Source organism: Epinephelus lanceolatus, chromosome 7 (genome assembly GCF_041903045.1).
Source record: "Epinephelus lanceolatus isolate andai-2023 chromosome 7, ASM4190304v1, whole genome shotgun sequence".
In the NCBI taxonomy this organism is placed as follows: domain Eukaryota; kingdom Metazoa; phylum Chordata; class Actinopteri; order Perciformes; family Serranidae; genus Epinephelus; species Epinephelus lanceolatus.
The window spans coordinates 25,819,881-25,847,299 of NC_135740.1; the positions used below are offsets into that span (position 1 = coordinate 25,819,881).

A 27,419-nucleotide genomic window follows, 5' to 3' on the forward strand; every position below is an offset into this window, starting at 1 on the left:
GCACTGAGGAAAAGATGGGAGACAGAGCTGGAGGGAGAGAGATGAATGAAGATGTCGACAGCTCATGTTAGATGTTTTGGAGATAAAGTCAGAGAGGCCAGACTGAGATGGTTTGGACATGTTCAGAGGAGGGATAGTAAATATATCGGTAGAAGGATGCTGAGATTGGAACTGCCAGGCAAGAGGCCTAGAGGAAGACCAAAGAGGAGATTTATGGATGCAGTGAAAGAGGACATGAAGTCAGTTGGTGTGAGAGAAGAGGATGCAGAGGATAGGGTTAGATGGAGGCGGATGATTCACTGTGGCGACCCCTAAAGGGAACAGCTGAAAGAAGAAGAAGAAGAAGAAGAAGAAGACAGAGGTCTTCTGGTTGTCCCAACCAAAGAAGACCAAAGGGGACAGAGCTTTTGCCATCAGGGCTCCAAGGCTCTGGAATGACCTGTCCGAGGATATAACGTATATCGTTTCAAGGGAAATTTCGGTTTATTTCAACCTGTCTCCTATCGTCCTAAAGTTGTTTCAAGTGACTAGTGACATAAAAATAATAGTTAGCATGCCGGGGCACATAGTAGCGTCAGACCTGTTAAAACATAAGTGAACGGGCATACTTCAAGTGCAAAGTTAGTCCACTAAACAAGCTTTTTTTTCCACAAAGACCGCCTCATATCGTTAGGTTAAATGTCAGAGAACATATAGAAAACGACATGTAAACGTGTTGTCTTACCTTACCGGTGTGCTGCCATGTTTGTTTACCATTTAGCTCTGCTTTCCAAAGCGCAGCCGAAATATATCTTGCGAGCTCTAGATAAAGCCCAGCTGGATACTAACGTTACTCCAGGTGGAGGTGTCTCGTCCTCGGTCACATCCAGACCTTGAAAATAAGGCTGCAACCGGTCCTATTCCTTGCAACAGAGGCATTCCTCTTCTTTGGGCATTGGGGCACAGTATTCACAGGTACACCACCAATCTCCAGAGCTATGCAGCCTTGCAGCAGCCATTCCTCCTCTCTCATCCTCTACCTGTTGTGCCTCTCTCTCTCTCTCCTCCTCCGTTCTTCAATTTCATGAAGCTCTTCGTCAGTGTATTCTGGCTCAAATAAATAAGGGCGGCCATCAAACTCTGCAAAATCAAATTCCTCCCCCACAAAGTCGAAGTCTGGCAAAAAGTCAGCCATTATTCAATAAATCTTTCATAAAATAAATGAATGAACTTTTCAGGCTACTGTCCGGTTCTGCCTTCCAGCTGTTGCTGCTTGTTCTCGCTATATTTCGGCCGCGCTTTGGAAAGCAGAGCTAAATGGTAAACAAACATGGCTGCACACTGGTAAGGTAAGACAACACGTTTACATGTCGTTTTCTATATGTTCTCTGACATTTATCCTAACGATATGAGGCGGTCTTTGTGGAAAAAAAGCTTGTTTAGTGGACTAACTTTGCACTTGAAGGGATGCCCGTTCACTTACGTTTTAACAGGTCTGACGCTACTATGTGCCCCAACTGTATCTAGGCTAACGGCTAACATGCTAACTATTATTTCTATGTCACTAGTCACTTAAACAAATTTAGGACGATAGGAGACAGGTTGAAATAAACCGAAATTTCCCTTTAAGTCTCTCTTAAAAACATACTTCTATTGGAAAGCATATTCTGACTTTATCCGAGCTGTCAGTCTATTTTATTGCTATCGTATTGACTTTGTTTCCCATTTAGTATCTTGATTTTAACTTTAACTTTGCTCATTTTATCGTTTACTAGATGACATTTTATGACATGTTATTTGTTTCATTCTTCTTGTGTTTAAATTGTGTTTAGTTTTGTTTTACAGCACTTTGTAACTGTATTTTGAAAGGTGCCATATAAATAAAGTTCATTATCATCATTATTATTATTGTTATTATTAAGCAGTATGTTTGCATGTCCTGATCGGTACGTCATGTTGCATGTTGCATCCGAGATCTAAGAAGAATCAAAAAAAAAAAAAGGCAAACAGTCTGATTAATTGTAGTCATAGGGGTCCACGTTTAATACCACCAAAGCTATATCAAAGATGAATACTAACCTGCTCACCTGTCTTTACGCTGCTGGACTGTCACTCAGTTACTGGTGATGTTAACCTTGCAAAATTTGCATTGACTTTTTCTTTAGATATTTACACCCGAAAAAGAAAATTGTATTTATTTGAATTAAAATTAAAATTAAAATTAAATTAATAATAACCAGAAATAACAAGGTAAAACCATAAACAGTATGGGAGGGATCTTTTCCTTACAATATACTCAATGATTTGTGAGCATAAAATCAGGCCTATGGGGTTTTACGTAGTTGGCCCATTTTTCCCAGCATGCAAAAAATTGTTCTATTTTGTAGTTGACAAATGCTGTAATCTCCTCCATTGTAAAGTCTGTCCATACCTTTAGGGTTGGGCTCTCCTGTGATAGCCATTTCCTGGTAAGACTCTTTTTTATTCTAGCCACCGGCAGTATATTCATCAACCATTTGTCTCTTTCGGCCATTCTTGACGTATGCACCCAAAAAATATAATCAGCACATTTGAAAATATCTTGTAGGGCTTTGTGTATCCCTCTCCAGTAGTCTTAAATAACAGGGCAGTCCAAAAAGACATGGTAATGAATGGTGTGGATTTTGATTTCCACTGTTTCTCCAGCAAAGAGAGGAGTTTCTTTCTAGTTTTTGTGAGGGTGAAATAAAATACCTGATCAAACTTTTCCAGGCAAATTCTCTCCATTTAAGCTTGTACATTTCCTTTGAAACTCCCATATTGTTGTCCATTCTTCTTCAGATATGGGTACTGATATTGGAAGTTGAATGTGTTTTAAGATTTGCTAGACCCTCATCAAGACGAGATAATTTTACCAACAGTACCTGAATGATATGCTTTTCTAAACACTGCAATCAAATAGGCACTTGGCTCTGTTACATTTTAACTCTGCATATAGTTATCTTCAATTGCATTCATATCATCAATAGCAAAGCATTACTTCTGCACTACTCTTACAGTTTAACTTAATCACCTTACATTACAATACCTTTCAGTGTCAACCACAAATTTGCACCATCATGAGCATATGTTCTGTAGTAACACTCCCTGTAGGGGTCTATCTATCTATCTAACTATCTATCAAAACAACAGTTCACAAACTCTCAAAAACTTGTGTAGTATTATTTATCTAGTTGTATGTTCAGTACCCCCAAATACATGCCTGATCCTTCCATTTTCATCCGCTTATCCAAAGTCGGGTCGCAGGGGCAGCAGGCCAAGCAAAGCACCCCAGACGCCCCTCTCCCCAGCAACACTTTCCAGCTCCTCCTGGGGGACCCCAAGGTGTTCCCAGGCCAGATGAGATATGTAATCCCTCCAGCGTGTTCTGAGTTTGGCCCGGGGCCTCCTACCAGTGGGACGTGCCCAGAATTCCTCTAATGGGAGGTGCCCAGGAGGCATCCTGATCAGATGCCCGAACCACCTCAACTGACCCCTTTTCAACGCTTCCATTCCAAGCTGTCTCCGGATGTCCGACGACCTTACCCTATCTCTAAGGCTCTAAGGTTTCGGCCCTTTGTATCTGCAATCTCATTCTTTCTGTCACTACCCAGAGCTCATGACCATAAATGAGGGTTAGAACGTAGATGGACCAGTAAATTGAAAGCTTTGCCTTCCGGCTCAGCTCCTTCTTCACCACCAGCAATACAGTTTTGCTGTTGTTAAACTCGGCCCCTGAAGAATGTCCAATTTTTCTGGATTCTTCATTTATTGTTGAGGCATGTCAAAAAAGGTTTTCTTCTGGAATTTAATGTTGCACAAGGTGAGTTACTGAGATGCAAATTATCATCTGGGGTGTGGAGTACTCCTTAAAGTTCGGCTGGTGTGACACCAAACAGAGCTGCTGGTGATTTCAGCGCTATGGACACCTCTTCATTAAAACTTCAGTAAAGCTCATCATCTGTAGTTTTAACACAACTTTAAGCTTTAAGTTCACAGTTGACTCAATATGATTTCCTTGGTAAAATGAGGATAACTTTAATGACTCTGCCTTCTGACTGACTAAAAGTTTGCCCAGTGAGAGCAAGTGTAAGGATGAAGGTTGTGATCAGAAGTTTCACTGAGCCCACGGTGGCTGTCGGCCCACCTTCAGCACAGACGCATATGGGATTCTCTACCAAATCACATCTAGCAGCATAAATCTCCTCTGATGGAGCTCCACGAGACGCAGACATGTGGGGTATGAAAATAGCAAGAAGTGGTCTAATACCACTGGCACAGGACTGCCTCTTAGATGATACGCCCCTGTTCCATTGAGAGGGAGAGAAAGGGAGCCAGGCGGTGAGAACATTTGCACAAATGCGCAGCGTTCCCCCTCATCGCCTGTCGGATCCTATTTCCGACTGAAATTATTTATGGACTGGAATAAATAGGTCATTTGATTATGAGCCAGGCTGGCACAAAAAGGTGACAAATACGACAAAAATACAGTTGATGAACCTCTTTGTAGCACTGGTAAGTGGGAAATTGCAGCGCGACACACATCATATTCATAAATGATAGTCTACAGCTGTGGGAGAAGGAGGAGGAGGAGAAGAAGGAGGAGGAGGTGATCTGTGCCAGTGTCTCAGGCCTGGTCGTGACCAGTGCCGAGAAAAACTGAGAGAGGAGTTGTGTCTGCTTGTATGTATCTATGACTCCGTGGCTTTGTCTTTTATTAAAACCAACATTAATGGATTTTTGGCCGCTTGGGGTGGCTCTTCGAGCTGTAAACACAACATTATGAATTTATTAAGTTGATATGGTGGACGAGTTTGCAAACCATTGCTTATTTACACATCCAGAAGACACAGAGCAACATTAGCATTCATTTGGAGTTGTGTCTTTGATGGGTAAGTCCAATGTAGGCTACTCTCCTTTTGGTCGCTTTTCTTTTCCTTTAAAAGTCCAACTATATTAACCAGCTACTCAGTAATTTCTGTCACTCTGCGGTGTGATTCTGGACAGGTGAGTTTCTGAGCTGAAAACAATGCCAATGAGAGCAGTAAATCTAAACCAAAAGAGTAAAATTCATGCTGTCAAACCATAACAACGTGCTAAAAGACAATAAAACGCTCCCAAGAAAACTGCAGGTGATGATTCTCTGAGGGTTCATCACAAGCACCCCCTTTCACATTAGCCTTTATACTAATTTGAGCCATTGTTATAACAGGAATATTGATTTAGAAATAACTTCACAGTGATTTTAAGATAAGTAAAGTTTACATCAGTTTTGAATCGCTGAAACGTCCAGTGTGTAGGATTTAGGAGCATCTATTGGCAGAAATGGTACATAGTATTCATACTTATGTTTTCATTAGTTTAAAATCACCTCAAAATAAGAATCATGTTTTCATTACCTTAGAATGAACCATTTCTGTTAATATTCGGAGCCATGAATAAAGAGACCTAGATATAGCATTAGAGGTGGGGTCCTATTCATTCCTATAAAAGCCGCTCGGTGGCACATACCACACCCGGATGATTGGCACTGCTTCTGCACTGTGTGGCTCATAGAGCAGGTGCACTACAGACTTCCAGCAGCCGAGCCAGCTACTCAAGGTTTAGTGCTTTTCTAACTTGAACAGAGATGAAACGATTTAATTGCGTGGCTCCACTAGACTTTCCAAATGTTATTGGACCCAGTGAATCAAATTGTGATAGTTAAACGAGTCATTTCACAGGGGTTGTGACGCTCACAAAAATGTACACTGATTTACAGACGTCTTTTTTGCCATGTAAGTCAATGAGAAAAAATCTTTTTGGGCCACAAGGCATCACATGATGGAGGTAATTACACTAGATATGGTCACTACAAAAATTGTCTTCAAAGCCTAACATACTTTCAGTGCGGCTGTACAGAGCACAACAATAGCCAGAACAGGCAAATCAAACACTGGCTTCAGTTGGTTGAAATCTGCAACCTCACTGCCAGGTGCCACTAAATCCTACACACTGAACCTGTAGAGCAGAAAACCTCTGCCTAGTACTGCTTTATCTCTCTTCAGACTTACAAGCATGTTGCTCTTCTGGCCCAGGCCCCCAGGAGAGCTGCTCACCCTTGCAGAAAAATTTTCCCAGTTGCCACTCACAGTATTGCAGCAAAAAAAATCTCTGCAGCCCAAAAGCAACTTCCCCATAGACCATTATTATGAAAGAGACATCTGTAAAACTGCTGACAGGACACCTGGAACTGCAAACAAGACCAAATAGCCTATGAATCTTTCTATTCTAAATTTTTGAACCATGGTGGTTCAAAAACAGCTGAGAAAAGTGATTTAAAAATGTGTGACGTCATTACAATTAAAAGTCTATGAGCCAATGGGAACTCTGTTATGAATATTCAGTGGGCTACACACCATTGAAGTAAACCTGGAAGGTAAAAAACTTTTTTGGTGTATGTCACTGCTGCTGCTATACTGCTGCAATGCCGAAAATGTATAAACAATGAACTTTCAATACAAGTAACAGAGCACAATTGAATGAAAGAATGAATGACTTTAATTTTAGCAAAATAAAAAACAAAACAAAAAAACATCAACAGACATGCTCAAAAAGGCCTCAAGAAGACGTGTACACTTACATAATCCTACTCCCTTCTCAGTATTCATGTCTCATTTGAAAAGGAAATTATCAACAACTTAACCAAACTTATTTACAACCATTAACATAGATAAATAAACAACAGATAAATGAATTAACCAACCCATCAGCATCACCCCCCTGGGTCTACACACCTCCTAAATATACTGTTTGTAGGCTACATATTTTAAAGTGCTCTAGTTGTGCTTCCTTTTATACAAATACTTTTCAAAGTTTTATGACCACAATGTTTTTTCAGATTTAATTTTCCTCCTAAATTATTATTCCCCTCCCTGTCACGAAACATTTGTTGAAAATTGCCCGGAAGTAGATTATTTCTTGCTTTGTGCTGTTTTAAATTCAATGCGTGTGACTTTAAAAACAGTGCGTTCGTGTGTGTTTTTCATCCAAATTTCAAATGTGAGTAGCGCACACACACACACACATACATGCACACATACAAACACGCGCTCTCTGTATACGTCACACGCCCCCCCACCACCGCTGCACGCGCGCATCTCTTAAATGTGGTTCAGCACGGTTTGGAGACAGGTGAGGGCACGAGACACAAAACAACTGACTTTGTGTGAAATTAGTAACCCATAATTAGACATTAACGTAACGTGTTACCGTCAATATTAAAGTACAAAAGCTTATAAAAGAGAATTAAACCAAATTATTTCGAGTTTAAATGATTTAAATATCACGCCAGGCTGTAAGGAGGAAACTACAAACAAGCACGCGAGGTATTAATGAATTCGCAGTTGAGTACGATGACCCAAGTGTTCTCCATCAGATATCACGCTACGATAACTATACTTTAATCACCGCCATGTCTTGTTGTACCTGAGAAGTTTTAACAGCCATATTTCTGCCTCGGAGGCGCGTGCTCGTGCAGCCCCGCTGTGTGAGGGAATGTGTGTTTGCGGAGCAGCGTGAACGCGCCAATCTCAACTCAACACTCATTCCGGTCTGTCAGTCTTTTTCATCTCACACACTCCATCTCCCTCCTTTTCGTCTCTCTCCAGCCTCATGTTCACACCACCGTCAAGCCGGAGCTGATTCCCCGTCTAGCCGACACTGAGAGCCCACAGCGGTGGGCACACAGCGGTGCCAGGATGAAGTTTTGGGGACCATGTTCGGTTGGATTTTATATTTGTGCGGCCATGCTTTTCAAAGGTAGGTTTGGGCAAGAGAGAAGTTTTATCTCTTTTTCTTGTAAGGCACTTCCTTCAGTAACTGCATGAGGTTGTTTAGTTAAATTAAGAGTATAATAAAAAACAGATGATTGTGACGGAAAATCACTGTTAGTCCTGCAGCTTTTGTGTTTTGGATTATCTTGTCTAGACCTTTTTCTGTTACACCTTAAGGGACAGATGAGGTTTGGTTTGGTCTGTTGGAATCATTTTTGGAATCAAGATTTGACAACTTGTTTCTTTGCACAGGCTATTGAAATGAAAGGCAACATTTAAACCTGAACCATGGAACTTTTCAATAATTAATTTCAAGTTACAAAGTCCAAAGAATCACTATAAATGTTGTGTGGCTTCTGAATGTTTGAATGACAAATGTGAATCAGTAAAAAAAAAAACACCTCCTTCTGCACCCTTAATTAATATTAGTTTCACACACTCATGTACCTTTTGTAAAAGGGCGATTAATTACACTAAGAGGTATTTTTAGATACTGTGCGCATGTCCTCCATTAATGTTTGATCATTCGTGTGCAATTAGATGTTCATGCATGACTCTAATTCTCTCCTAAGCTCCATCCCATCATCAGCATCTGTAACATCTGTGTTGTTTACTTATGGGTTTGTGACACAGAGGCTTTGCTGAAGATATGCCCTCAAACCCTCTATTTAGGCATCTGTGTGTGTGCGCGCGTACAGTATGTGTGTGTCCACCATATGCAGACATCAATCTGCCGTCTTCCACCTTCCTCACATCTCCAGCGATCCAGTCAGTGGTCATCTTGTTAGTAAGGAGGGGGGAGGAATGACCTAAATGACAAAGACTGAAGGGCTGTCTTTCATGGACAGTGTTGCTGTCTCATGATGAGACAGTGTGTCCTGTGAAAGCATTGCAAAAGATACATATAAAGCACAAGTGATGTAATCTGGTAAAATTGTAGGGTTTTCTTTCCTTATTTTCTCAAACAATTCCTAAAAATCTGCCAGCATGGTGAGAAAGTTTCAGTGTCTTTTTAAAGGGGTGCTTTGCTGAGTCAATATAATATCATATCCTGATGAAACTGGTGATTTACACCCCTACATCCAGCAGATTGTCGGTGACTCTCAGGTTGTCGCTCAAACTAGAGATTGTGCCTCTGCATTTTCCTGTGCCCTCCACCCACCATGGTCACAAAGAGTATAGAAGCAGATCAAGGGAGACACCTGCTCCTCTCTGTTTATCAAGCTCAGATGAAACTGTAAAACTAGGCATTGCTGATCAAATATAAACCAAGAGTCTGTTACTGTATCGCCTTCCCAGCTAAAATGTTTTCAGAAACATTTTTTAGCACTCTGTTTAACTGTAATACAGGATTGTTTGTTACCAGCCGGCCACCATATTGTTTCCTGTCCTGTCGGACAAGCTTGCATTACGCTTGTTCAAGATGAACTGCACCTCGCCTGGCAAGTGGACAACAGCAGGCGGCTGCAGCAGAAGGTGGTGACAAAAAGCCGCAGTAAAGTCGGACAGTTTCCAGCAGCATTCAGTCTGTACAGAAAGTCACAGAAAAACTCACACTTGTCCGATCTGATGCCAGTTTATAAAAATGCTATCAAACTTTACCATCAATCAAAAAACATGTATTCTCTTAACAGAATAAACCTTCAAATCAGACAAACAACATCTAAATCTCTGAAATTCAACAAAAATGTAAAGTTTGTCTGAAACATCATATTGTTGAGTCAACATCTAAACCAATCTGTTAGATCAGGAGAGTGCTAGGTGTTTCCCATCATGCCCTAGGTCGTGCAGTCAGTGGAGAGCAATGGCAGCGCCTGGCTCTAAAAACCGTGACCACCTCGCTCCTGCGAGAATATCGCTGTCTACTTTTGTTTGACACCACAGCAAGTCTGGATGAAGTTGGATACAAAACTAACCAGCATACATTGTGCTGCGATCGCCGGTGATCAAATCTGCGCAGGCCTGGCTCATCTTGAATGAGCCTTTTTTGTCACCCACCAGCAGGAGTATTTATTGTTCCAGTGCAGTGAAGTGCATTCTGGTAGTTGAAAGTTTTCTACCTCTTGAGGAAAAGCAGATGTCACAGCCCTTTTTCTCTGTCTTCTCTGGTCATATAGTCCCTGTTTCGTAAAGTATCTGTATCTTTCTACTGCATCGACAACCTATGGTCTAAGACAGTTTAAAAATATTATTAACATGAACAACTCTCTTCCAGATCCAAAAAGTACTCGTACTTGTCATACTCGTCTCGTACTCGTCGTCCTCCGCTTATCCGGGTCCGGGTTGCGGGGGCAGCAGCCTCAGCAAAGAAGCCCAGACAGTCCTCTCCCCAGCCACTTCAGTCATCTCTTCCGAGGGAACCCCGAGGCGTTCCCAGACCAGCCAGGTGATGTAATCCCTCCAGCGTGTCCTGGGGCGGCCCCGAGGTCTCCTCCTGGTTGGACATGCCAAAAACACCTCCCAAGGGAGGCGTCCGGAAGGCATCCTTACTAGATCCCCGAACCACCTCAACTGGCTCGTCTCGATGTGGAGGAGCAGCGGCTCTACTCCGAGTCCCTCCCGGATGTCAGAGCTCCTCGCCCTATCTCTAAGGCTGAGCCCAGCCACCCTGCGGAGGAAACTCATTTCGGCCGCTTGTACTCGCGATCTCGTTCTTTCGGTCACTACCCAGAGCTCGTGACCATAGGTGAGGGTTGGAACGTAGATCGACCGGTAAATCGAGAGCTTCGCTTTCTGGCTTAGCTCCCTCTTCACCACAGCGGATCATTTAAGCTGCTGACGCCGCCCCAATCCGCCTGTCAATCTCCCACTCCATCCTACCCTCACTCGTGAACAAGATCCTGAGACACTTAAACTCCTCCACCTGAGGCAGGACCTCCCCCCCGACCTGGAGAGGGCAATCCACCCTTTTCCGGCTGAGGACCATGGCCTCAGACTTGGAGGTGCTGATTCTCATCCCAGCCGCTTCACACTCGGCTGCGAACCGCCCCAACAAGAGCCGGAAGTCACTGTTCTGTGTGAGTGCTAAAACTTAAATTTGTGATGTCCCCTTTTCCCTTTTAGGTAACTTTCTTTCAAAGGATAAGCAGCAGAAACAATTGACATGATGGCGCTAGATAGATGGATTTCACCCTTCTGTTCACCAAACCTCTGACACAGACACCCCCTACAGGATGTTACTTTAACAGTGAATGTCATGGCGAGTCACGTTCGACTGTTGGCAGGAGTCTTTGGGCATGGGGATTAAAGAACCAGCTAGCCGCCTGTAGGCCTGCTATGTTCACAGTCACTGCACCATTGATAAGCAGCTTTAATCTGTCAAGGGAAACACAAGACAATAGCCAAAAGGGGTGAGATAGGACAATTTAGTTTCCTTGAAATAGAAACATGATTTTGTGACATCTTGGGCGCAGTCGTGTAGACAGATGATGGAGCGAATTAGACTTAAGTTTACTCCTCAGGCAGTGGACTTTTTTGTTTTGGTAATAACCAAATATAAAAGACTCAACAGCCTCATATTCAGATGCAGTAAAAATACAAAATATCCTCTGATGAATTTATTTTCCTGACCCTAACTGGTAAGAGTGAAGTTGCCTGGCACAGATGCTGTAATAATATCTGCTTGATTTCAGTGCAACGGCTCATCTCTCTTGATGTCTTCCTCTGTCTCTTTCATTTATTCTCTTTCTCTCTCGCACAGTCTGCTCGCCTCATATTTTCCATGGTCAGCAATACTCGACACTTCCCAAGACTCTATGCTCTTTAATCACAAAGTTTATGTTAAACGTACTTTTTATGCTCTTGTTCAGCATCTCAGTCATGTGTGAAATGCTACTGCTCATTCACTGACAATGCTGAAAACATTAAAACTGTGTAACTGTATATGGGCACCCTAAATTTACCTGATAACCTGTAGAGCTTTCTGTAGTTTTTAAAAAGATATGCAAGGCTCGGTAGATTGTGTTCAGCATGGTGTTGAAGTATGGATGTGGTAGCCATGCGCTCAGCGCTGCAACACAACGAAGGTCTTAGCTCCTGGATTAGGATTAAACATCCAGTGGTCTTAGAGCTCTGAGCCCTCGACCACAGATTATAAATCTCCTGTCTGAATCCATCCATCCCAAACTCCATTAACACACAGCACCATGCGCTCTGATCCCTGCTGCTCACCACTGTGGACTGTCACATGATGCTAGAAATGATGTGCTAATGGATGGGTCCGTGACTCCTCGTTTGCTTTAAGCAACACACACACACTCACAGTGGTAATGAGCACGTGTACATGCACATGGAAGCCCATTCACTTTCAGAGAAAGACATTAAGAGACACAAAGAAGTGATGAGCAATACAAGTTGGCTGCAGAAAGTGGAGAGGGTTGCAATCGCTTATGTAAAATTGATCTTTATGAGATTACTTTATCCCAGTGGTCTCTTTTACTGTCCCTCATCTGTCTCTGTTCTCTTTCCCTCGTGTCTCCTTGACACACCCTTTATCCCTCATCATTACTGATTACTTTTATATCACTTCTTGACAATGACATGCTGCCCTTCTCTTGCCTCTGTGTCTGTTTGAGTGGGTGCAGGTTTCAGATTTAAGCCTCTTTACGACATTTATATTTATATTTCCAAGACCAAGCAGCACAGCATGAATACAGCAAATAAAAGCCTTAATTAAACTCATTTGATACGGTATGTAGTGGACTGAAAATTGTTTTATTCTAGTGGGCTACCTAACGTTGAATTTGTATTTATGTTAATAATTTGTATAATAAAAAAAAAATCAATACTGTGTGAGGACACAATATTGCCACAGAAAAATATTGCAATACTTTGCTCTATAAATTTTTTGCTCCTACCCGTAGCTGTCTGTGCAGTAGGAAGATGCAAATACCTTTTGAAATTGGTGCAGCATGACTAGAGAAAACAGAAGAAAAAGGGCTGTGACATTTCCTTTTGTAGAAAACCTACTACTACCACAATGCACTGCACCGCACCAGACCAATGAACTCTGGTTGGTGATGTAATGCAGTTTGGCCAATTTCACACAGGAAACAATATAATGGCCAGCTGGTAACAAACAGTCTTGACTGACAGCTAAAATATGTTTCTGAAAACATTTTAAGTGAGAAATAGGTAATGCAGCAACAGATTCTTAGTTTATATTGTAACAGCACTGCTTAGTTTTACCGTTTGATGTCAGCATTTTCAGCTGCTGTTTTTACAGTTCAGAAAACAGTATGGCACCCACTTCCTGTTCACAAATTCTTGTATTCTAGCCAAACAGTGCACTAAAATATGCTTATGAATACATTTTAGCTGAGAAATGGGCGATACGGTAACGGTATCTTGGTTTGTATTTGGTCAGCACTGCCTAATGTTAAGGGTGGTAGACCTGGTTCAATCCCAAGAGGGAGCACTTCTGTGCGGAGTTTGTATGTTCTCCAGGTACTCCGGCTTCCTCCCACAGTCCAAAGACATGCAGGTTAATTGGTGACTCTAAATTGCCCGTAGGTGTGAATGTGAGCATGAATGGTTGTCTGTCTCTATGTGTCAGCTCTGTGATAGTCTAGCAACCTGTCCAGGGTGTACCCCACCTTTCGTCCAACGTCAGCTTGGATAGGCTCCAGCCCCCCGCGGCCCCTAACAGGATAAGTGGTTACGAAAATGGATAGATGGATGCATAGTTTTACAGTTTGATCAGAGTTTGAGAGAGAGAAAGATGGGGGCGTCTCTCTCTAGATCTGCTTCTATACTCTTTGTATGTGTGTTTGTGATGGCGGGCATACAAAAATGTGGAAGTACAATCTGTAGTTTGAGCAACAGCAATACAGACAGCGAAAAGTGATTTGAGCTGGGAGATGAGCAGGGAGTTCTGGGTGCTGGTAAGATCAAATGAAGTTTACCAAAGTTCATTTTAACACATATTGTCCACATTGTCATGACACAAAGCTGGTTGAAAATTTGTGAAGTGTCCCTTTAAAGAAGTCAGACATACAAGTTTTAGCTTATGTGTAATGACTTCACAACCCTGTCTTGATGAAGTCTCACAAGATGTAAAACAAGTGTCATTAAAAAGCTGTGTAACATTACTAAAAGAACTTTTTTATGGCTCTAAAAATTTTCAGGACATTTTAAGGACCCATGGATGTCCTGGGTTTTCCCTAAACCTCTTCATTTTCACCTCCCTCTATAACCTGAAATATATCTCTCCTCCCTGCCCCTCCTTTACACTCTGCCTCCCTCACTTCTGTGCCTGCCGTTATCAACTCCCATGTCTCATTCCTCTCTCTCTGTCTTCATCTCTCCCCGTCTCCTGTCTGTGTTTTTAGGCGATGAGCTCGCCACCTGGCTTAAGATGCAGGTTTAAAGCTGCTGAACATCTGGATACTTCACTGCTGACCTCCCCTGACTCTTTCCCCCACCTAATGATTGATAGTGAAATAATGAGGTGCTAGACCATTGCCGGTGTAAAAGTGACCTTAATTTAAAATGATGAGCACTTGATTTTGAGTTTTAGAGGCAGAACCGTCTGTCAGCTACTCGTACGTGTTACACAATAACAGTGGCACCGTTATGAGTATCCTCTCAAGTTTTGTGTCTTTTGAAGGACACGTTTCTCAGAAGCACAAGGTAATGCGCTCACAGGCACAGACGGACACTTTGTTGCAGCCCATCAGACATTTTAGTGTCCGAGTCGCATTATGTCTTCACCTTGGGGTGCTTTTCTTACAGACAGTTAAATGACAGTTATCAAGGTCTTTGTCACAGTCTAAAGGAGAGAAAGATGGCCTCTGTGAAGGTGGACACACATTTACAGGTTTGAGATGGGAAGTTTCAGATTATACAATTTATATACTTTATACTAGAGTGACTGCTGTACACTTATCATCTGTATCAAACATGCTTAATTTTAGCAAGATGCATTTCCAATCCTGTCACTCTGGCCAGTGAAATTTTGGTAATGTCAGTATGTGATGTACCTACCTACCTGTTGTAGGGCCGTCATGATAAATGCAATATTGCGATACTGCCATCCACTACCATGAGTAGTAGCTTGTCACTATGACTTTTTTTAGAGCTGTCCCAAACTAAGAATTTTCCTAGTCCACCAACAGTCATCATTTAGGGCCATTAGTCGACTAGTCACCTGCATGTTCACAATATTAATTTCGTTTTTAAATGATATATTTTGGGCGGGGCAACACAACAGTTTGAGTTGAAGGTGTGAGAAAGAATAGTATCAGTAACATTGTTAAGACTGTGCTACATTACAGAGAAATACAAAACTGTACTAATGAACCTTCATTAATATAGGCCTATATTTTATCTACAAGTGCACGTCACACACTGAGCGAGCCGCCTGTTAATGACGCTGTCGGCAAAGCAGTAATGATTGTGCTAAGTGGCTAATGGGCATGTAGCTACTGACATGTTTCAGATGATACGTCATGTTTGTAGTCGACCAATGAAGATGAGTTTACATATCACCTTGGGTTCGACCTTCACCTTCTCAAAATGATCCCACACTTTGGATTTCCTGTCCAACATGTTATTAACTAGCCTGTGGAATAACCGCAGGTACCAGCCCTGTGAATTAGGGGCCGTACACTATTGTGCCTTTTTTGTGCCAGCTTTCAGGAGCACGGCAGCAGGTTGCATCTGAACTCAACCTTAACAAGCATCATATAGCCTATTTACCTGAAATCCTGAGTGCAGAGCTGATCTTCTTCCAGGTGCTGTTTATAAGTGTGTAGGCGTATGGTCCGTGGGACAGATGTAAAGCTCTGGGTAGCCCTGCACTAACATGATCGACTTTTCTGTATTTATCAGACTGAATATTTACAGAAGAAGGGAAAGATATCTGTCGGCCGTGATTGGTTTGTAACATGAAATGGTCCAGTCATATAGCTATTGATTTATTTTGACAAGGTGCAGCTCCTAATAGAGTTTCACATTTTTTTTGGCGACTAAATGACCATTGAAATCTTGCCGACTAATGACCTTTCTGGTCAACTAATGTTTGGTCTACCATTAGTGGGCAGCCCTACACTTTTTACCTAGCCGTTGACCCACAGTGGAGGAGGGGCGGATACAACAGATACAACAAAGACCGTCACATCGCTGAAAAACGTTGGAGCATTGGAGGATAAATGATAAATCTCATACATCCTCTCGTCCTATGTGCTTTATCCTTAATTTCATTCAGAGCAAGTACTTTACCTTGTGCCAACATTTATACTTCTGGGATATTCTGTATCATAGCAACCAGATGCAACCAAAGCGTCTCCGCTGAAAAAAACGGTGCTCCCCATATTGCACCTCATTGCCCTTTTGCATTCTGCAATTCACAATGAACAAGTGTTTCATTTGTTTTAAAACGGTGTCACTTTTGTGATTTAAACAGCAACAATATAATACTAAATATGGTGATAATACACATCGTGCCGCCTCTAATCACTGGTGCTGCTATATTTGATTGAGTAAAAAATCCCAATGGAATGAGGATCAAATTAAGTGAAGTTGCAGTTTCAGTTTTTAGTTTTCATGTCACGCGCTATGTGTATATATAAACACATTTTTATGTGAGTCGTGATTGGAAACTAACAGCATGTTGCAATGCCTTACCTGAGTTCTTGCTGTAGTGGGTGTACTGTTTCATCTTCAAGGTGTAAATCATATTCTGCACATGAAACAGCGTCAGACAAACAAAATGTACTGCGGCTTTAATCATATCACTCCCTCCCCATCACCATTGTGCTGTGTATATGCAGAGCTATTTATTTTTCTGTTTAACACATACACTAACACAAGACATTTGCATCAGAATGGTTGAAGCTGTGCAGCATTTTTCGTGTCTGTCCAGGCCCTCAGGCCCTCGCTGGCGGTCTGTCAGCGGTTTCTTTGTGCAGCCGTATTCTACCTCCAGGTTCATAACTCTAGTCCTTCTGTCCCAGAGCATTCTGGGATCAGAGCCCTGTTATGCTCCAGACTGGATAATAGACTTGGCTCTTTAAGTACATTTTTTTTGAGATTTAGCAAGCATGTTTACCACCATATGAAACAAGATTACTCTAAATAATGAGGGGTTTGTTTCACAATAGTGTGGTTTCTATGTTAGTGCTTAGACAAGGCTCAAAAGAAAAAACTTGCTCTCAGCATGTAAAATTAAGTGTTTTTTAACTGTATACAACACAGGATCGTTGGTTACTGTTTGTTAACACACTTGCTTGTTTCACCTCGCTATCGCTACGCCTTTCAGCGCTGTGTCTCTTGGATGCCTGCTGCTTATGGTCTGGCACCTGATCACTACCTTTTTAGGAAGTCCCGACCTGACCTGAGCGCTGTGGGGGTACACGCTCATAAACATCCAGAGCACGGACAGTAAGAAGAAAATAAGAACAGACAGGCAGAGGGCAGAATCTCTGAAGAAAAATACACAACCACACACTTCTAGTGGGTCATAAATGATGATTGAGAGGGTGTGTGAGTCTGTACATTGTCTCAGGAATATCCTGAATAGTGTATCTTTTAAAGTCTTTTATTCTCCCTTCTATTCTTATCATCCCGACCCTTTTGTCCCCACAGCTCTGTTGTGTCCTCGCTGTTTATTCACCATGGTTCATATGACATCACTGGGAACCTCAGGGGCCAGAGGAGGCCCCATGTTAACCCTGTTAACACTGTCTGTCTAGCGGGTGAGATTATTCATGTGGAAAAAAAAGTGGCTGAAGCCAGTTACACTAGAGCCATAGAGAATCATGGATACAGCATGTAAAAGCAGTGAAATTTGGAAAAACAGCTGTGATAGGCTGAGACACCTGCCAATCAAGCAAAAACACCAACAATTAATTTATTTCGCTGGACATTGTTTTCTCCCTCAGTAGCAGCTGAAGGATAGTGACACAAAGGAGGATTTTTTACTAAACAGTAGGGATGCTAAGGTGAGGAAATTTTCCCTCTGGTTAATAAACTCATGACAACATAGATGTTACTGATTACACTGGATATTTTACAAGGAAAGGTATTCATCAGTGACGCTGATAGAGCACTGTATAAAGTTGCTGATAACACAAACCAAACATTTTCCACTGTTCCAGTTTCATGTTAAAAAACTTTAACTGGTGAAACACAAGTTGACTTTTATTATTAAAACTCACATGAAATACAATGCAATTAGATTAGCACTACCACTATCATCCATGAAAAATGCGTATTAAAAACAAGACAACCATCATTTTCAGCATGTGTTGACAGTGGATCAGTTTGAAATACTGCAGTGAGCAATGGAATAAGACGGAGCGGCCACAGTGAGCCGTTACACTACAGGTGACAGGCTGCACACCTCCAACTACCTATCTAACTCCTTTTCCCTTTTTTTTTTTAATTTCTTTTTTTTTTTTGAGCCATGCGCTGTTCATATTTGGTAACGTGATTGTGCTGAAACAGATTGGTGGTATTACCTTTGGTCATTGAAACGGTCTTTCTGTGCTGTCGTCTTCACAAAAGCCAGAATGTGTCCAGATGACGGACATGGCATTCCTCTATGGTTCAAGCTGCTCAAGTTGCTCAGTTGGCTCAGTGTCTGAGCTCCATGTTGCGTTCAGGTCGCGGACTGGGTGGGTTGGAGTCACGTGACTACACGTGCAGTAGTACGTTTTTAAGGGGACAGTATATGAACACACACGGTGGAGAAAACGAAATTACCAACAGGAATAGTCATGTCGGTTTCGATTGATTTTCATGGAATAGCCTCAACATTCAGCCATCATGTTTGTAGCCTTCTTTTTAATTTATTTTCGATATATATGCACACTAAGTTGAAGACCAAAAATGCCATTGATTTAATTTTCCATCAACTAGTCATTTCAGTAGTTTCCAATCAGTTTTTTGAATAAGGCGTCTATCTCTATGATAAGTTTTGTGACATCATGTTGGGGTTTCCCAAAATTTTAATAGTACGAAAATCCAGTCTTACATGATAAGATGACCTGATCTACGTAAGAGTGGTACAGTGTCTTGGCAGAAAGAGACTAAGGAACAAAGCAATTATCATTCCTCTGTGTGCGTGTGCGTGTGTGTGTGTGTGTGTGTGTGTGTGTGTGTGTGTGTGTGTGTATGTATGTGTGTGTGTGCTGGACACTGGCTCAGCCTGGATCAGTTTAGCTGAGCTCATCAGGGGCACTAAAACACCCTGATGTAAGAGGTGGTCATTTAGTGCTCTGCCTAAAATAGCACTCCTGTTTGGGTGTGTGTGTGTGTGTGCACGTGTGTGTGTGTGTGTGTGTGAGAGAGAGAGAGAGAGAGAGAGAGAGAGAGAGAGAGAGAGAGAAAGGAAGAGGGAGAACGGGTCCCTCAGGCCCGCCTGTGTTTGGATAGCCTGTGTCTGATGAGTGTATTTGGGAGCCTCATCTGAACGCACTGACCCAGTAAAAAATATTCAGATGGGACACAATTGCCTAGCTGAATTTCTTGGTGTATGTTAATGTGTGTGTGTGTGTGTGTGTGTGTGAGAGAGAGTGAGACAGAGAGAGTGAGAGCGGTAATAATTACGTGCTGGAGTGTATTTGCACAGTTGTCCTGAACAAAAACCTATATTTCGGCACAGTTTACACATCAGCTGTGCAGCAAAGTTCACCTTCTACCCGTTTGTTTGGACTCACTTGCCCTCTTCCTCGAGAGACTTCCTATTGAATCCCACTATTTGTTTGCAGACGATGCTAACCGGTGACAGAGCTGATCATGATCATGAATTAATTTCCAGGTTTTTTGTTCATTTCCTCAAAACCTAAGCGGCTCTAGGATGCACTTATTCATTGCAAATCAGAACAAAAATGCTGAGAGACTGAAAAGGAGGAACAGAGGTAACAAGAGGGAGGCATATATATATAGAGAAGGATCAAAAGAGGGGATATCACAAGATTTGGAACGGCTTGTAAAGAGATGAAGCCACTGATAGAGGCAGAGAGGTGCAGTGGAAACAGAGAAGAATAAACACTGTACAGTAGAATAGCAAAGGAGTGGGATACTGCAAAGATTGGGGTGACTTTTACATGAAGAGGAAAGAGGGTGGAAAGAATTGGGATTAGAGTTGTGACGCTTGAGAGGAAGTGAGGGAGGAAGGATGGCATGAATGTGCCTCTGATTTTTTCCATTCATTTTATTTACATTTGCATATTACATTAAAAAACTGTTAGAAAGTCTTAACTGTCCTCGAGGGGCAGTTTGGTTTGCAGCAGTAGTCAACGCAACCACTAAACACCAACATCATAAAATGATACAGTAAATAGACATAAGTACATTAAACATACAACAAGCTGTTTACAGGATGCAGAGCGATGAGGTAATGCATTTATTTGTGGCTATGTAAAATTCAATAACTCTAATATGAAGATAATGAAAGTCAACTTTGTTTAGCCGCTAAAGTAAATTCATATGTTAACGTAAAACCACGTTTCCCAATGTCTTTCATAAATAAAATAAACATATACATACGTCTATCACTGTCCCTTTTAGTTTTTTTTCTGTTTATCTGTCAGTTTGTTTCTTCTTGTCTTTGCTGATTCTGCCCCAGTATCAGCCATAACCACGAAATATATAAAAATATATAATAAATAACACTCTTCAAAGAATAGTCTCCTCCTTCTTACTTTTAACTGGCCAGTGTTGAACTCATTGCGAACTTTGCCATGTAAACATATAAACAAAGGCTCTTCTGGTCTGCGTGCTGTAAATTGTTTCGTACAATTTCATGCTCATGTAGGTCATATAGAGACATCAGTTTCATAACCAGTTGTAAACTCCTTGTAGTTGCTTTAAAGGTATACTATGAAGGCATTGTTGGTTACTGGTTGTAAACAGTATCTCCAGGGAAGGTAAAGGCCAATCCCAGCTTTGTTCGCTTTTGCCTCACGATATTTGTGTTTTCTGCGCTGTGTCCACCATTTTTATTCTTTCTTTTTGATGCATACTGGTTGCAGATGGTTGCTACCTTTTATACAGTCCAGTTCAAACATTCCAAATTCGATTTACAAGTGTAATCTTTAAATCTGCTTCATAACTCAAGATTCACCTAAAAGCTTTTTCAGGAGCTTTCGAACACGCCTCACTGTCTTTCTCAGTGTGTTGAATTTGCTCTATTGTCATCTGAAGCATAAAAGTTCCTTTGAAACAGTAGGTTTACTAAAACTCTTAAGTCAAGGTCCACTTTCCACAGGCAGCGTTCATCGTTTGACTTCATCGAGATGAAGTTTAAAGCTCTGGAAAAAGCTAGAAGGTTGACTTCAATCTGGTTGAGAATAAATCGAATTAACTTTAATTTATAAGTGTGCAATACAAAGCTTAAAAGCATCTGGATCTCTGACGTAGTTTCTTCTTAACAAACAGGGTTAATGGTGGTATACGCAGTCTTGAATACAGTAGCAAACTTCAGCAGTCTTCTTCTCCTCTTCCCATCTTTCACATTCGTACAGAGCTGCCATGTGTCTGAAATCTGATTTTCCTCTTACCTTGCACACACTATGGAAATGTTTTCTTTTGGCTGATGCTGAGCAAAATTATCCTTTATCTCTGTTCATGGCTGCAGCTGTCCCATCCTGACTCAGAAGTCGCCATTTTTGTCAGTATCAATTTTTCAAACCATCCCTCTGTCCTGATGGTTGTCAATTCTTAATATGTTTCTTGTGGTCACATGCAAACAGTGGGTCTCTTTCCAAAAACAAAACACCCACAATCTTATTTCTGTCCTTGGTATTTTAAAGGCTCTAAAACTTTACGTCAGGGGGCTGGAACCCTTTCTTAGTCTGGACTGATTGAAAGGTGGGGTCACATATTCTTGGACCAGTTCTCGCACCACCACAGCGCACAAAACAAAAAGCCTAAAGATATACAGAGCAAATTTACATTTCTACGTGTCTCACATTTTTCATTTCCTCTCCGTTCTCCTTCACAATAATCTGCGAGATTGCTCTCACATCCAATATTCTTCTAATAAATGTTGATGTTGAGGAAGCACACTCAAAAAGAAAATTGGCTTGGTCTCAAAGGAGACCTTGTGACTCTGTGAAATGCATTAATATTTTGTGGGGTTTTGCAAGCTGACATAGAAAGTCCCCTTGGGTGCTGATGCCCTCAAGGTCCCCGAGGTGCCCAGAAACAGTCTGGCTCTGCTTATAAGCCAGAACTAATTTCATATGCAGACATCCTGGAGCTCAGGGGCAACATCGCTGTGCTCCTGTAGATCAGTGAGGTTAGGTTAACATGCATACATCAGTGTAAACAGGGAGAAACACAAACACACACATGCAGAGCGATGTCAGAGCAATATATAGCCTGTGTCTGAGGGACGTTTGTGTTAAATTAGACTGAGCATAGAGTCTTGAAATTAAAAGGCAGTTCCTGTATCTTAGTGGTTGTGAGATTGTGAGGATATGGCACCCTAGATGGCTGCAATGAATTCCGAAAGCTCATTTTCTCCTTCAAATTATACAATTCCCTTTTGTACGACATAACAAATGGCAATTACATTGAAAAATGTACTTGCTTTTACTAATTCCTTTTTTTATAATAGAAAAATAACATTTTTGTCTGGTTCAGCTAATCACTGTCGATGCAGCGCTGAAGGACCGTTCTCTCTCTGCTCTCTCTGGCTGGTTAGCTTCAGCTAACACAGCACAATGATCTCATCAAATTTTGCCAACTTATGACCCTCAGCAGAGGTTAACATCCAACACCGACAAAACAGCTCATCTCTGTCGTTAAACCTGTTAATAACCGTTGGGTAATGTTAGCCGTGTGATGCTGACAGTTCAGGCATTCACTTTCATTCACATCAGTAGCTCATTCACAGCTGTGTGACTATGAGCTGACTGGTAACAATCAATCATATACAGGCAGGTGAGCTTTTCTCATATTTTGACAGCTCCAAAGTGTCTGCCTTGGTGATGATTTTATTCTGTTTCCCATTTTATAAGAGGTGTCAAGTTATTTAGGGCTGCCGGTGTCCATAGACTTTATATACCTCCACACTGACAACAGCCATGACCAGGGATATTATGTTTTTGGGTTGGCTGTCCTTCCATTCGTCCTTCCCATTCTTGTAAGCGCAATATCTTAAGCCTTGATGGAATTTCTTTCAGTGTGGCACAAATGTCCATTGGACTGAAAGATGAACTGATCAGAATTTGGTGGTAAAATGTCAAGGTCACTTGACATCAAAACACGTTTTTTGCTATAGCTCAGAAAAACATACATTAAAGGGAAATTTCGGTTTATTTCAACCTGTCTCCTATCGTCCTAAATTTGTTTCAAGTAACTAGTGACATAAAAATAATAGTTAGCATGTTAGCCGTTAGCCTAGATACAGCCGGGGCGCATAGTAGCATCAGACCTGTTAAAACGTAAGTGAACGGGCATCCCTTCAAGTGCAAAGTTAGTCCACTAAACAAGCTTTTTTCCACAAAGACCGCCTCATATCGTTAGGATAAATGTCAGAGAACATATAGAAAACGACATGTAAACGTGTTGTCTTACCTTACCAGTGTGGTGCCATGTTTGTTTACCATTTAGCTCTGCTTTCCAAAGCGCGACCGAAATATCACGAGAACAAGCAGCGATCTCATACTGTGCCTGAAATCTCGCGAGAACAAGCAGCAACAGCTGGAAGGCAGAACCAGACAGTAGCCTGAAAAGTTCATTCATTTATTTTATGAAAGATTTATAGAATAATGGCTGACTTTTTGCCAGACTTTGACTTTGTGGAGGAGGAATTTGATTTTGCAGAGTTTGATGGCTGCCCTTATTTATTTGAGCCAGAATACACTGACAAAGAGCTTCGTGAAATTGAAGAACGGAAGAGGAGAGAGAGAGAGAGGTGCAACAGGTAGAGGATGAGAGAGGAGGAATGGCTGCTGCAAGGCTGCATAGCTCTGGAGATTGGTGGTGTACCTGTGAATGCTGTGCCCCAATGACCACAGAAGAGGAATGCCTCTGTTGCAAGAAATGGGACCAGTTGCAGCCTTATTTTCAAGGTCTGGATGTGACCGAGGACGAGACACCTCCACCTGGAGTAACGTTAGTATCCAGCTGGGCTTTATCTAGAGCTGGTGAGATACTGGCTACAGTTGTGTTTGTAGTGGTGATGAAATGGCAAAAAACATAAGCATCAGATGGGCTGTACTCATAATAAATATGCCACTACAATATAAGTAACCAGTGCCAATTAATCAGTTAATGAGAATGTGTGTGTGTGTGTGTGTGTGTGTGTGTGTGTGTGTGAGGGGGCATAAGCACATACAGTGAGCAGCAGCGACCTACCGTCCAACACCGGCACACCGTGAGGACGGAAAGACTGCCGCAGCAAGCGAACACACCGTCTGCTGTCATTTTGACTTGACTAGCGGACTTCACTACAAGCTGATTGGCTGTAGAAACAGCTGAAGTGATTTACGGTCTAAAACCAGCCGCCGGCGATTTGACTAACTGAGTTGCAGGTGACACCATCAGCCGGCTTGAGTCGAGGTCAGACCTACCAGCTCACACTGCTGCAGCTCTTCTCGTCACAAATCATTGGTCTGAACTGAGTTTAACACTGCTTTGATACCAAGTCTTGGACCTGACCACACATAAAACAGTTGTAGTCCTTTATGCTCTTGTATGTTCTCATGTGGCTCATGGTGTAGTTGGAGGTCTGAAGGATGAGGTCATTTGTAATGATGAATGGGTCCAAAGCAGTCAAGTTAAGAGAAATTGCTTTACTTGGTTTTGTGTGGATCACATCCAATGTATCTGACAATATCACTGTGTGCCGGTTCAGCCAGTCTTTTTATGTAGGCACTTTCCTCTATTTCCAATTGACACAGTATATTCATTTATAATTTCCTGCCCTCCACCTCAATCTTGCACGTCATAATAGTCAAGTAATTGCAAACTAGTTATTGGCTTGGATATATTTGAAACAAAGGTTATATTTGTTTAAAAATAAAGTCCTCTTGACAGTTCACCTCTCCACGGTGCTCTTAAAATAACAGGTCAAGGCTGGTGAGCAGGAAGATAAAGGATGCTGAAATGACAAATCTTTCAGCTCCCCCTGCTCCCTCTACCCCCCACTCTCATTCCCTCCCTCTGCTGGAGTTTGTTTGATGAGGCCTCTCGCTGGGTTTGGGAAATTATGTCTTCTTGCCAGCTTCTCATATCAGCTTCATTAGTGAGATGATGTAAAAAAAGAAAACCCAACAAACTAATGGATGTATCCCTTCATCCCCGGTGTATGCCGCACACGTTTGTTTGTGAATTAAAGTTGGCAGGGTTTTATTGTATTTGATTATTTAATTCCTTCCAAACATGGTTTTATGAGACAAGCAGCAGCAGAGACTGAGCTTTCAATTCTTCTTCACTGACTTTATTAGTTTTGTTATGTTTGTTTGGACCTCAGTACACCATACCACAGTAATAAAGCACAGGAGGCGCACAGGGGGGAGGCTGGCAGGATAGCAGCTGTAGATGAGGCTGTAGTTAAATTTGAGTGCACGTGTGTATGGAGATTACATTGTGCATAGAGGGACAGATTTATGACTTTGTGGTGACGCGTATTGATTTACTGAGATTGTGTTTTTGTCTTTGCAGAAGCCATCAGCCATTAGAGCGCTTGCCTGGGTGTCCAAACAAACATGTTCACAGACAGAAAAACAATATGGTGTGAATGTGTGCAGGAACGCCATGTATCTGTCAATCCAGCTGCCACATAAGGCACTGGACGATGACTAGACGGATGCATGAAAAGAGAGGATATGGTCTGATGTATTAATCCGTCTGTGTGGCTCCACAGGAGCAGCGAAAGGGATTCTGCTGTGCAGAGCAGCTTCTCGTAGCTCCTCTGTCTCTGACCTCAGGCTCAGTCCTGCCATAACTCTCTTCATTACAGCCTTAATGGGCCAATCAACAGCATGCCAGGCCAAAGGCACACTCCTCTCCTCTTCACGGCTTTACAGGGCTGCAGAGCTCTCCTCCTCCTCTCCTCTCCTCTTCCTCCTCCTCTCTAATCCTCTCTCCTTATTTCTCATCCACTCTACATGTCTGTCTCTGATATTCCCTTTTCTCTCTTTTTCTGTTTCACTTCCTTCCACCTTTTCCCAGTGTATCTGTATGTGCAGGAGTCATTATACTGACAGTGCACTGGGGTGACCTCTTGAGCATATTTTGTATCAATGACAGGTTGTGCATGTACTGCATGAGTGTGTTTGCTTGCTTATGTGTCTCTACTCCCATGCCTCTGACACATGTATGTGCTTCTTTTCAAATTTCAGTTCTGTCATTTAAGAAAATAATCCATCTTGTTGGCACTACAAAGCCCTTTCAAACCTTGGATGGTGTAGCAAAATGCATGGTCATTAAGCTCAAAAGATGGATGTTAATCTCAATTGATGAAGGGAGCTAGTGCATATCTATACCATAAAACAGACTATATCTTTACCGCAGGCCTTAATGATCAGTTATATTCTTGAATAAATGGGAGTATGCAGACACATCAAGCCAACGAGGGCAGGTGCTGAGCCGAAAGTGTGCAGATATTAAAATGAATAAATAGCTCACACACTGCAGGGCTCCATTGTTCGCTTATTTATCACACCAAGGTGGTGACATTTCAAACACAACTGCCTTTAATCAGACTAAAATGTAGACTACTTTAGACTATGGTCCAGACTACTTTAGTCTGATGAAGAGTGGTTGCGCTCAAACGTCGCCCACCTTGGTGTAATAAATAAGTGGTCATTTGAGCCCTGCAGTTTGTGAGCTATTTATTTTGATGTTTGACGTGTCGACCAATATCCAATACCAGTGTGAAAAATATTGTTTCTGGATTGATTACACATGTGCAATTCTTGAGATATAACCATAGACTGTATAAAAAAAGTGGACGCAGCCACCATGACACCACCTATTTGTTTATGGACTACAGTTTTGAAGGCTTGAGTTTGGTATTTTGGCTGTAGCCATCTTGTTTGTTTTTTTTTAGCTAAAAGTGACCATATGTAGATGAAAGGGTGGATCTTACTGAGAACCCGCGTACACCGCCATGGTAGCATCCCATCAATCACAAAGTAGCCACGCCCCAAAGCACATCCTGCTTTATCATCTGTTTTACTCTAAATTGGACCAGAATTCACAAAACAAACATAATTTTCTGTTGAAGGTCAAGGATTGCCCCCTATTAGTCAATCAAACATTTGTCAACCAGAAAGGCAAGATTTCATTGGTTGCTTAGTCGCAGAAAATTAAAAAAAACAAAACAAAACGTGAAACTCTATTAGGAGCTGCACTGGGAAATTCATTTGAAAGGACAGAGACAGGAAGTGGCCACACTCAGCAGTCAGACAGAAGTCATGTTACAAACCAATCACAGCCGACAGATATCTTTCCCTTCTTCTGTAAATATTCAGTCTGATAAATATGGAAAAGATCATGTTAGTGCAGGGCTACCCAGAGCTTTACATCTGTCCCACAGACGATAGGCCTACACACTTATAAACAGTGTCTGGAAGAAGATCAGCTCTGCACTCAGGCTATACAATACTTGTTAAGTTTGCTTAGCAACCTCAGACACAACCTGCCGCC

At 41.9% G+C, this 27,419-nt stretch overlaps 1 protein-coding gene across 1 annotated transcript in view; it reads left to right on the forward strand.

Annotated features, from left to right (window-relative positions):
* The first annotated feature begins 7,585 nt into the window (after positions 1-7,585).
* The window catches only part of LOC117261107 (neuronal acetylcholine receptor subunit alpha-7-like), a 69,447-nt gene continuing 49,613 nt past the window's right edge, over positions 7,586-27,419 (forward strand). Inside the window, exon 1 of the mRNA XM_033633346.2 lies at positions 7,586-7,797. Within this exon, the coding sequence (XP_033489237.2) occupies positions 7,737-7,797 (61 nt within the window). The 5' untranslated portion in view covers positions 7,586-7,736. The remainder of the gene's footprint in view (positions 7,798-27,419) is intronic.